Below are 12,702 nucleotides of genomic sequence, written 5' to 3'. Positions count from 1 at the left end.
GCTTTTTAGTTACACATTTTTATGAAATGCAGTTGGAAATGACTGTAATGGTGAGGCATATATGAGACATATGTATGCAGGTGGGGCCTTGAAATCTGCGCCTTTGTCCTTAGGAGGGCCTGGGAATCCATCTATATCCTAATGAAAAAAGTAAAGACAGTGCTAAAACCAGATTTGGTCAACACCAAATGATCTCATTGGCTTCTCCCATTGGTGTTTTTTATAAGAGCTGGACACAGACTTGCCTGTTCCCAAGCCTGTTTCTGTTGGGGAGCAGCAGGAGCAGACTGCCCTGCAAGGCAGGGTAAGCCAGGAGCTGTGGGTGGCAGCAGGCAGACAGGGACAGGGACCTCACCCACAGGACCCCACCCCGCAGCAGACAAATGAAGTGTCCAGGGCAGGTCTGCTGATAGTGACCATGGTCAGCAAAGAGTCCAGAGCCAGCAAAGGCCTCACTGAGGTAGGTCCAAGGACACACCAGGACATCAGGTCAGGATCAGCAGTTTAGGAGGGCAGGAATGGGCTTCTGTACAGCTTAACTCAGGCAAGGACGAAGGGTGAGGACCTGAGCCGACACAGAGCTCCTGGGCCTGCAGGCAGAGGGTACCTGAACTGACCTCCGAATTTAGTTGAGTGCTACCAGCCCAAGGGCTTTTGGAGTCTGATGGCTCTTCAGTGGGAGTAAGAAAGTATGGGTGGGGCAATACTCTGCAGTCTTTTTTTCCTCGGACAGCTCTGAATGAGCTCCTTGTATTGCAGTGTCTCAGCCTATTTCAAATGCAGCATAACATGGTGGAAAAGAATCCTTTCTCCTCCTGAATTCATGGGGAGTTGAAAGACATTTAATTTCTATTGTCTGCTCTGTAATGCAAATGTTGTTCTGGCTATAATAGTCTCTGGCCGCACAGTAATATATGTAGATCTATACAAAACTTACCACTCCAGTCCATTAATTTTCAGCCATTGTCTATGTTTTTCATGTTTGTGATTTGCCAGAATGAGTGTATAGTCCAGAAAACATGTTAAAGTATATGAAACTCTATATTGTGTAGATGAAAACAGTGATAAGGAATAATGCATCTATATCACAATTGCATATCCATAAGGAAGGTTAAAACTACATGTGTAATTATTTATTTTAATGCGACTCAAATAATTATTTTAAGAGTTTAATCTCTTTACTTCCATACCTTAGTCACACAGTCCAGCCTTTCTTAATGTTACAAGTATTTAGTGCTAGTTACTGGTGTTACATAAATAATGAATGGTGTTTGTCTGTGGTTTTATGTTTCCTGATAATCCTGCACATTCTCTTTAATGTGAACCTATTTTCGGTGAATATCAAGTATCTTTACCCTTATGCTTTCCCAGAATTGACATCAAGGTTACTATTTCACCTAAAGTATGCAACAGCCACACGAGCAATTGGCTGTATTGGTGCTATGCATTGCCATCACCACAAGCACAGCCATGTGAAAGGTTGCAGGGGGCTTAGTTTTGAGCCTTGAGTCTGTTTCATTTAGTGCTTTAATTATCGCCAACACAACAGCACAGTTGACTGTACAATGGTTGGGTCAGTTCTGTTTCCTTTTGTGGTACTCGGCTTTACCTTCATGTATATATAGTAGTATTTGGTGCTATTTTGGAAACTTAGATACTATTAGAAAAAGACTGTCTTTGGCTAGTTGGTATTCAGATGAAAGCAGCATGCTGTAACTCACGGTTTCTGCAGACAGAAAGCAGCTATAGCTTTGCTTTAAATGTTGAGAAGGACTACTGAACACAACAACATTGAAAAAATTCTTATGAAATGGCCGTTACTAAAATAATTGGTTTAGGTAGTCCACAATTTCTTATCTCTTGCCTACAACTCCGACAGTATTATTAGTATTTCTAAATAAGAATTTTATGTAATCATTTGCACTTGCATGCCAGTTTCCTGCATTTAGGGTTCTGATTGCTTGCATCCAGGTGGTTTCTATGCAGTATTGTTAAAAACAGCTGACGCTCCTATGTAGCCAGAGACAAGAAAGAGTAACAATGTATGTAAAGATGATATTTGATTCCAAATTGTGTAACATATGGCTTGTTCTGATTTTTGTTTTCCCTCATCAGGACAGTTGCAAAGACTTATCCTCAGTCTCCTAAAAATGCCAAACAATATCCAGCTTCTCCTGTGAAGCATCGTGCCACTTCCAATCTCAACCATGAAACTCCTAAAAAGAAAGCAGACAAGGAGAAAGAAAATGTCAGTCATCAAAAGTCCCCAGGAGCACGCACTGATGAGGCAGGCCAGGTGGCTGCTGAGAAGCATGTGCCTTCTGCAGGAAAGACTGAAAACAGTGAAGGTGAGTCTGACTGAAAGAATATACTGCAAGATATCACAGGTCTCTTGAGGCTTTTAAACAGTGATGGCCTGTTCTTTTCTTTAAGCTGCTCAGTCATAGGCTTATGAAAATGTGTAAAGGTACGTACTGGAACCAGTAAAAGTATAGTTTTCACTAGGGTTACCCATTATGAAAAACTCTTGTTAATGATAATGCTGAAATCCAGGAATGCCTTCATTTATCCCATATTCTATTTGCTGAAAGTACTGAGGTATGCTTTTGAAAAGCAAAGATGTTATACCAGCGTGAACCAGGGCCATTTCAGCCTCCATGCAATTGTGGAAGTGATGGGCACCGCCTAACTTTCCTCCCTTGGTTGTCTTCTCCTAGGGAAGATCACGGCAGGAACAACTGATGCAGAAGAAGCTTCAAAAATTCTAGCTGAAAAAAGACGTCAGGCCCGCCTGCAAAAAGAACAAGAAGAAAAGGAGAGACAGGAAAGAGAAGAACGAGAGAGGTATCTCTTGATTTGTGAAAGTTACTGTGTAATAATTTAGCCTGTATCATTGAAGATGCTTGAAACTGTGGTTGGTTTAGAATCAGTGTGGGAGCTTAGATGTAAGTGTTGATTTTTTTTCAACTTGGACTCATAATTCAGTAGTGTCTTTTGCAGTCTTTATGACTAGTGAAGTTAGAAAATAATAATTAGGCTTCTTTTAGGAAGCCTGAATAAACTGTTATTAATGCAGATATTTCAGGTATTGTGTGCAGTACACTGTAGTGTGGACATATTTGAAGTATTTTGTGTTGTAAAAATATTTGAGACAGTTTTAAATGAGCTAGTTCATGTAGAAGAAAGTTTTGCAGTAGTAGTATATGCTTTAAATGGCAAGGCTTGTATTGAAATTAACCTAAAATTCATCTTCCTGCCCAACTTTGTAGGTAGTTGAGGGCTTTAAGAGCGTGGGCATAATGAAAGTTGCTGTGTCTAAACAGTGAAATTCTGGCCCTGTTCTGGGAGCAAGCTTTTAGGTTGTTCTCCACATGGGATGCTGGTTGCAAGTGTCAACAAATCATGCCCTTCCTTCAGGCCCCTAATAGTAAATCACAAACTCTGCATATCTAAATTCAGTCTTATCTCTACTTAGTGAAAACATGGCCGGAGAGCAGGGGGGCAGGATCACCAGTGCCTGCCAGTTTCGTCCAGTGGAAGTATTTCCTTATTCCCTGATATGCAAGGATAAGAATGATCACTTGTCAAAGCAGCTCTTGCATGTGGTGACAGAGGAGCATGATGTCCCTGAGTGGGCCAGGAAACAGCACAGGTGGAATTATAGACATACTCTTTCTAGTGTGCCACTGTGTTTTGTGGACTTGACTGCTACTCATCCAATCTGTTCATTTGAAATGAAGGGAAAAAGTACTTGTTTATTCATAGATACCAGCATTCTGGGTATGAAGCACAGGGGAAGAGGAATGGCTTTATTATAGAAGCTTGAGTTGAAATTAGAATGGAAATATTTTCTTTTTCTTTGATCGCACCTGTTTTTTTCAAGGGAAAATACAATTTATGTGAAATATTTTAGGCAGTGAAAATAAAATTGGAATAAAAGTTTGATAGCAACTTGAGTTCAGAGCATGTGCTCAACTTCTTCGCTGCATCATGGAATTTTTCATGAAAATGTGTGCTGATGCTACTGCTGAATGCGTGATGTACAATAGGATTCATGCTAAGCAAGGTGAAGCCCTTTAAACATACTGTTACATTTTTTGCAGGCTTGAAAGAGAACAGAAAAAAAAGGCAGAAGAAGAAAGACTTCGTCTAGAGGAAGAAGCTCGTAAGAAGGAGGAGGAAAGAAAACGTGAAGAAGCAGCAGCTAGAAAAAAGGCAGAAGAGGAAGCCAGAAGAGCTGAGGAAGAACAAATGCTAAAGGAAAAGCAAGAGAAAGAGCTCCAGGCCAAACTTGAGAAGCAGGTACCATCTCAAACACAAATGTGAAATTTTATGTATACATACATATGTATGCATATATTTACATATACATACACGTAAATACTTAAGAGTATCTGGTACTCTGCCTTAAGTAAATAATGGCCCTATCATATTTTACACATTTAATTAGAGGGAAGAAGCAGAAATCAAAGCCCGTGAGGCAGCTGAACAACTTCGTCTTGAAAGGGAACAAATCATGCAGCAAATTGAGCAAGAAAGACTGGAGCGGAAGAAGGTAGATTTTTGCGTTTCAACATAATAATTTAATTTCTTCTTTAAATAAATAACCCAGGAAGTATCCAATATTATCTAGAAATAATAATCTGGAGGGATTACATATGGGTATTTACACTTAATTTAGTATTTGCTACTTGCATGTTAGGGAATGGACATCAAAATTTGTAACAAAGTGGAATTGCCTAAGGTAAACGACTTTCTACTAGGCGCTGAACAGACACAGAATTGGCCTCTACCCACGAAGTTAAATGCCTTCGACAAACGGGGAATGGCATGCCAAGGCAAATGTCGTTTGCCACCCATCCCAGAGCATTACAGAGTATTGAGGAACATGAGTGACTTTGTTTTAAAATTTACTCAACAAAAGCTCTTTGTCATTGAGAAAGTTAATGTGATTAACAAACAGGTTTTCTCCCACCTGGCTTGTCTCTGGTTGCATTATGCAGAGGCAACAGGGCTGTCTGGCCACTACCACACAAGGAAATAGCTGGAACTGCATGAATTAGCTTTATCTACTGCTCTGTGGCAGGAAAGAAAGAACAGCTGCAGAGCTGCAGAACCTCTGTCTGGTTATAAAAGGTAGTCTTTCCATATATGTTATTCCAGTATGTTATTTTTAACTGTTTACCACTGAGCTGGAGGCATGTTGCAGTTGCAGATAAGAATACCAAACCAAAGTGTCTTTAAATCTGAAATAGTTTCCTTTCACAGTAGTGCAAAGAGGCAAGGTTCGTTGGGAGGGTTTTCTTTTTTTTCCTTAAATGATTGAAGAAGGAAAAGTAAAAAAAGAGTATTTTAGGGTGATGCCTTACACATTTCAAGCAAGAATAACTTCAGATATTTTATTTTATTCTTCCATTTCAAAAAGCCTGTTTTTAAAGGAACTCTTTGGAAATAGTTGGAAAAGCAACTAGATGAAAATAATAGCTGTTGGTTTTAAATAAATGTCTTGTTTCAGAGCTGAGCACAACTCATAACTGCAAACACCTGGTATTAAAATGTTTGGCTCTAAATTGCATCTACTGAGAAAGTCATGTTCTGTGAGATGTGAAAGGCAGCTCCCAGGTGTTTTCTACCTTTTGTTTTCTTTATTTTTCTTCATTTGCTGTTTTCAAGACAGGCAGGGTCATGACAGTAGAGAAAAGTTTTTGGGTTTGTCTTTTTCTCCTTTATTAGTCTCTTGTGCTAAATATTCTATCTGCCTTCTCATCCTCTGATTTATTTTGATTTCTAGAGAATAGATGAAATAATGAAGAGAACACGGAGGAGTGAAACACCAGAAATAAAGGTATGAAACAGTGTGTGGTTGAAGGGTTTTGTTTTATTACCCATATATGAAAATTAAACTCTAGAGTAGTTCCATGTTAGTAGGTAGATTTACCTACACTCTACACCCAAATACAGTTGCATTTCAAACTGAGAATGACTGTTGCCTTGTCACAGTTGTTATTGTGCCACTGCTACAGAGACTCAGTTTCATGCAACTGTTGCAAACTTAACTCCCTCATTATCCAGGAAGGTGGCAGTAGTCCATTTCTGGATGCTGGAGCTGTGATGTTTGCTGCTGTGATGTATCTTCTCCTGCTTTGTACCAGCTAGTGAATTAGTTACTGAGCATTCCATGTTAAGCCTGCCAGGAATGTGGGCTTGAGAACAAGGCAGTTGTGTCCAGCTGGGAAGTGACAGAGTCAAGTTTTCACTTCTAAGTTTTCTACTTAAGGAAACTGTTTCTTTAGTTACTTTCAGAGAATGTTTTCTTTTTGAAGTAAAAAAAAAAAAAAATAAATAAATCCTATGCCTAACTAGAGGGAAGAAACAAAAAACTCCTCCCTTGCTGTTGATGACCTTTGATCACTGTGTGGCCCTGAGCAGTCTCACAAGTTTCAAGCCTAGACAGTTTCATGAAAGCTAGTCTGTCATCTAATACAGTTAACTCATTACTTGATTACAGAAGGAAGAGCCAAAACTGGAGGTACCATCAACTTTGAGTGTAGAAAAGCAACCAAAGGCCCTTGTTCTCAACCAGCCAGGTAAAAATTACCATATTTTTCTGACTTGATTTTACACTTAGTTCTCTTCAGAGTTTGTAATCTCAGGCAGAGATTACAATCAGTGTATTATCATAGATTTGTTGCTTTAATCTCAAAAAGAACAGCTATATTTATCACTGATGCAAATTTTAGAAACTGGAGACTTGGATTTGTTTTACCTCTTAAGCAGAAACAGAAGAAAGCTTCTCTTCCATTTTAGTACCTGACATAGCATTTCTGTAAATGGGAGGTTCCCATCTACCAGTAGGTTTGGTTACTGCAAACTACCTTCAGTTTTGTAGGTAGAAAATCTCTGCATATAACCAAGCTTGCAAGCTTTTTATAGAATGCTATACAAATGCTATTGATCTAAAATGTTCTAACTTGCTGTTGCTCTAAATCTTACATTTAATTTGACTTTAACAAAAAAGCGTATGTATTTAAAGAATTATTAAATATACGTATCTGGCATTTATCTATATTTTGTTTACTTCCCCAGGCTAAGGCTTTTAATACATGATCTAAAAGATAAAATTTTCTCTTCCTTTTTTCCTCAAATTTGGAAGGTGTAGCTTAAAGAACAATTTTAGAGTGGAAAAGATTGACAGTATAGTATGATGAGTCACAGATGAATCTGACTCCTACTGGATTGTCAGTCTTCCTTTCTACTTGATCTACAACTTAAAAGCATTTGATTTTTTTTTTTGTTTGGGGTTTTTTTTTTTTTTTAGAAACTATTAAAATAATGAAGTTTCTACTGTCATAATTTCTAACCTTCTTTTATAGAGATCAATGGATTGGCAACCTGCCTGAAAAGTAAAAGCTTAGAAAGTGCTGCTTCTGTAATCCCTTCCCAAAATGTAGTTACTAATGGACTGAAGTCAGTTCCAGGACTTATTCAGCTGGAAGCTGTTGATGGGAAATCTAACAGCATGGAAGATTCAACAGATGAGGTTCAGTCCATGGATGTGAGGTACAGACCATATCTACCAATAGAAATTGTGAAATTTATTTTTTAATACTTCACTGCTTTACTTCTCACCTACCCCACAATGGGGCAGTCAGGTGCCTACTGTGGTGTACTCCACTCCTGTCAAGATGCAAATTGGTTGTTTCAGATAAGAGTCAACAGAATCTCATCTCACTCTCACATATTTGTCAAGGAAGGAGGGCTCTGAAATCCCTCTACAGTCTGTCCTTAAGGATTCCATACAAGTTTGCTCAAACCTCTCAGATTGTTCTGTGAAAGTAGCTACTGTAGATACTGTCAGATGTTACCATTTTTTATTTGTCATAACCGCATAGCTATCATGTATGAGCATTTCTCCCTCCATACAAATGGAATTAAAAAAATAATTAATTTAGAATTTCAAATATGGAACAAATGTAAGGAAATCCATAAATAACTTTGTGTTAAATACTGTTAGATTTTGATGGAAGGGCCTGCAGGAAAGAAGGAAATTGATAATTTTAGTCTGCTATGAGGAGGCTAGCTCTGAATTTTAAATACAGAGTTTTTATACGATGCTTCCTTAATCAGCAAGCCAACTTAACCTTTCATACTGTTTCAGTATTTCCAGTAAATCTGCATAAACATGTAAGAAATGCCCTACTGGGACAAACCAGAAGTCCATCTAGCCTGTTACTTGGTCTCAGAGAGTATCAACAGGAAAAACTAGTTAGGGAGAGCACCTGAACCCAGAACTTTATACAATCCAAGACCACACAGAAGTGTTACATGAGGGATATTAGAGGGCATGGCTGTGCCTTGCTCTTTGAAGTATCCACTGATGGACCTGTTACCCATGAGTTTATCCAACTCCTCCTTCAACCTGCTGATAATGTTTGCAACCAGGACCTCACCTGGCTGTAAGTTCCATAGTAAAGTCTCACAGGGTAAATTACATTCTCTGATATGTGTTAAACCCAGTCTCTTAGGAGTGTCATTGGGCACCCCCTGGGTTTTGTGTTGCAGGATTTGATCCATAATAGTTTTACCTTCAACTTATCCACCACTCCTTCGTGGTTTTAGAAATCTTTGAAATCATTCTTCTGCCTTTTCTTCTCCAAACTGAAATGTACTAGCCTAACTGGTCTTGGCAAAGTGTCCGTTGGTAGCAGCACTTCTTAAATTAAATTTTAGGATTTTTAATGTCTGAAATATATCATAAGATCACAAGAAATAACTTTTTATTTTAAGTTTGAAGTGTGAGTGCTTTAGGTAAATGCAGGGTCAGGACAAGAATTTGCAAGATGCAGTAAACATTTAAGTATGTAGTGCGAGGACTGAAATAATGAGATGGCGATAAATCACCAGAAATGTGTTTTTAGGAGATGAGTGTTCACATCACACAGCAACCACAAACCTTAACATTTTAAGGAATGTGGATTAGGTATGACCTTCCATCCTGAACAGGGTAACCTCTCGTTGTTTGGACTGGGACATATTCTAGGTAAAGGCTTGCCAATAGCTGGTCTTAAGATTAGTAGTAGTTTTTGTACAGTCAGAAGATTAATTTGTTTCTTAATAAAAAGTTACACACCTCTTATTCTGCATCTTCCTTTTGTTTATCTTTTGTGTAGCCCAGTTTCAAAAGAAGAACTTATCTCTATCCCTGAATATTCACCCATGAATGAACTCATGCCTGGTGTTTCTTTGGACCAAAATGGGACAAGTAATGCTAAGGCTCTTGAAGATCTCTTGGATTTCACAGGCCAAGCTACATACTCCAAGATGTCCAGTGATACCATTAGCCTAGATGACTGTAACAAAAACTTGATTGAGGGATTTAACAGTCCAGGACAGGAAAATACACTCAATTCTATCTGTTGACAACCTCCCTTTCAGCAGAACAGATGAAGGTACAGTATTGTGATAAACATCTTGGATATGATAAATTGCTGTGATTACTTATGAGCTTACTAGAGAAATATAGCAGTTGTAAACAGCATATGTGGAGAGGGGAAGAAAGCTGATTTCCTAGATATTTAAATTCAGCATAATCTTTCATATTTGCAGCTCTTTGTAAATTGGCATCATATGCAAACTCAGCGTATCATAGCAACTGAAAGTATCTGGTCAATGGAAACATTTCCTTTATGTGTTCAGAATATAGTGAGAAGAGTTGGCTGGGTTTTTTTCCCTCTTCATTAATACAACACCTTTTCTGTAGTTCTTCAGAGCCTTATTTGCATGAAGAAAATGGTTAAAAATGATAGTTATTGTTGCTGCTTACTCTTTGCTGCTGCTGTAAATACTTGCAACTTATCCTAGAAAGCCTGCATAGTAAAAAACCATAGCAGGCTTCAGTGACAGTTTCAGAGTACAATGCCACAGTCAAGTTTTTTTTGAAAGAGTGTATTCTAAATTACAAAACTGAGGTCATCTAACTTGCATAGCTGACTTGATATTCTTCTCTTTCTTTTTTAATTGACAGAGGTAGCAATTTGTGGAGGATATATATCCCTGTGATGCTACTGGCAGTAAAATATGAGCTTGTCACTTGAAAAAGCTTCTGCAGTCCTTGAACACTGGATTACAAATAATCAGAGCTGAATATAACTTTGTCTTCCCAGGGAATATGTTGAATAACTGTCTGCTTCTGGTAGAAATCAATGATCCAGAGCCTTGATGGTTTCAGGGAAGACTGAGTGTGCATTAGAATTTGAGCTTTAGCTGCTAATAAAGCACTTACTACTTCTTTTAATTTAAAATTCATTGCAAGACTTCACTGTGATTTTTACCTGTGCATTTTATTTTGAAATAATTCTTCCTTAAGCTTTATCATACATCCATTTAGACATCTTTTTCTTGTAAATAATGATGAGGTTTGCCCACAGTGCGTTGAAATGAAATAATACACTGTACTTTAGTTTTGTGCCTATTTTTTTTTGTCTTTAATAAGGCAACTTTTTTGCAGATGTATGATTCAAAACTATAGCGGAAGAGGCTTGAAAAATATACAACTGCTTAATTAAAAGAGCCTTCTTACTGACAGTGGAGTGTAGGAGCTATCCCGTTATTGGTTGACACTTTTAGTCACTAGTGGCACTTACTGGTTAATATTAATTAGTCTGGGAGCGACTATCAACTATGTCTTTAAAAACATACTTGTGTAACACCTGTAAACAAAGTAGGCAAAATGCCTAGTGTAATCCCTTAATAGATATATAGTATAGCTGTAGTAGTTTTGAGTGAGTGGTTGGGGCTGTGGTAACATATTAAACTTTGAAGATACAGACACCTGATTGATACCAGCAGGCTTTCTATCACGTGGAGAAGTATTTTGTCTTCCTGTAGGCTCAACACAACAAGATGTAGTCAGCAGCAAAACAGTATGTGAAATTTGCAGCAGAAATACAAAGGCTGAGACAAACATGGGGATCACTGCTAGCCCCCTTAACATTCTGTAAGCCTCTGTATGGAAAAACTCACACCAAGATGTATAATGTCTAGACATTCTGTGCCATACAGTGTTAACTTTATTTCTGTTGGTGAACTTTGATAACTTTATGATAGATCATGTGCTGCTTTGAGGACACCTTTGTCCTTCCTTAGAAGAATAAATTTATAATACAAATCTCTTTGGACACTAACACAAAAAGTGAAAACCTGGGGGAGGTGGGATATTTTTTCTTTTTTGTTTCTTTTTCACATGTAAGAGATTTCACAGCGTAGCTTGAGCTCAGTTTGAGCCCCGTTCTTGTGCTCTTTAAAGCAGCAACGGGAAAGTAAACAGTGACATCACGTGCGATATGTAAAGAAATCGTACCTACAACAATCCAGCTCTATTTATATTAGTGTACTTCAGAGAAATACTTTCTTTTGACTGTGCAGTAAGCTGTAGCATGGTACTGTGTCTTCCAAATTAGTCCTTCACTATTTCCTAAATAATAAACAAACCAACCAGTTTGTTTTCCTGTGATACATTGTGTTTGACAAATGTCACATTATATTTTATTATGGTGTCATTGTATAACCTGTAGATTTCTGTATTTGCATGACCTGTATAGCATGTATAAAGGTGAAATACATTTTCATTTCTGAACCTAACTTGTTTCTTAGCTCTTCTTTTTACTCTCAGCAAAAATATGACTGATTTAAAAATACATGTATGTTAATTTGTTCTGAGGTGTTTTCCGAAGGAGGGTGTAATACTGCATGAAGGAGTGGTTGTCAGAGCCTCAAAATACTTCATCATTGTTTTCTTTGCCATATACTAATTTGCTTTCTGAGGTCTTGCCAGTGCAGAGAGGAAATACAGACTGGTGGCAGAAGAGCCTTAAGGTGAGGACTTTCAGACTCTCGTATCCAGGGCCTTAGTGACAGTACCCAAACCAGTTTGCAGTCCCAGCTTCTGCTCTCTGGGGTATTACTTGGCAAAGAAAACAAGGAAGAGAAGCTTTGGGAGCTGTGGCCAGTAGTCACTGTTCTGTTTTTTTGCTTTGGGAGCTGTGGCCAGTAGACACTGTTCTGTTTTTTTGTGCGAGAGCTGTTCTGTAAGGGTACCCTTAACATAAATGCTGAACTTGTCTTCAAGCTACATGCACATGCTGCTGCTGCTGTTAGTTTTCTAGTGAAACATTAGGGGGAAACATTCTACTTTTTTTTTAGATCATAACTTCAGGCAAAATTAAAAATGAGAGAGTCTACTTTTTTATGAAGTATACTAATATTTCCATGGTAACAGTTCATCTCACTCTTTAACTCTTGAATCATTCATGTTATTTGTCCACTAATTTATATACTAAGATTAAAGGAAGCATGATAAGTGAGTATTCAGGAAGAAAGATATTGTATATTTTCCTTTATATTTGCTTTTAAATTTAAGTTTACAAATTTGGCTGAATATCTGGAGCAAATATTGTTAGCCAAGGGTTTAAATCATTTCTACATTTTGCTTTTGATGCTGTAATTTCATGCCAATACCATACCATTGTGTGCTGCTGTGATTCAAGTCTGCACAATAAGCTTTACTTTTGTCAGTTGTCTTGAAAGTGTGGTAAAGGATCACTAGTGATGCATACAAGTCCTTGGTAGAGCTTTCCTTGCTGTGAAGCACTTAAGGATCAAGCTGAGAGAAGAAGCAAGGAAGATTACAGCAGTGATCCTTGA

At 38.0% G+C, this 12,702-nt stretch overlaps 1 protein-coding gene across 13 annotated transcripts in view; it reads left to right on the top strand.

Moving 5' to 3' along the window:
• MAP7D2 (MAP7 domain containing 2) overlaps positions 1-11,640 on the top strand; it is an 81,585-nt gene extending 69,945 nt beyond the window's left edge. For all 13 annotated transcript variants that reach the window (XM_026857481.1, XM_026857561.1, XM_026857553.1 and 10 more), the window contains 9 exons: positions 2,116-2,348; positions 2,718-2,844; positions 4,104-4,302; positions 4,451-4,555; positions 5,792-5,845; positions 6,509-6,587; positions 7,374-7,560; positions 9,171-9,449; positions 10,025-11,640. In XM_026857481.1, coding sequence (XP_026713282.1) covers positions 2,116-2,348; positions 2,718-2,844; positions 4,104-4,302; positions 4,451-4,555; positions 5,792-5,845; positions 6,509-6,587; positions 7,374-7,560; positions 9,171-9,420 — 1,234 coding nt within the window. In that variant the 3' untranslated portion in view covers positions 9,421-9,449; positions 10,025-11,640. The remainder of the gene's footprint in view (positions 1-2,115; positions 2,349-2,717; positions 2,845-4,103; positions 4,303-4,450; positions 4,556-5,791; positions 5,846-6,508; positions 6,588-7,373; positions 7,561-9,170; positions 9,450-10,024) is intronic.
• Positions 11,641-12,702: the final 1,062 nt, after the last annotated feature.

This window comes from Athene cunicularia (genome assembly GCF_003259725.1).
Source record: "Athene cunicularia isolate RWA chromosome 1 unlocalized genomic scaffold, athCun1 chr1_part1, whole genome shotgun sequence".
Lineage (NCBI taxonomy): Eukaryota > Metazoa > Chordata > Aves > Strigiformes > Strigidae > Athene > Athene cunicularia.
The sequence above is the reverse complement of the archived record's forward strand: the minus strand, read 5'-3'. Positions and strand labels throughout refer to the sequence as shown.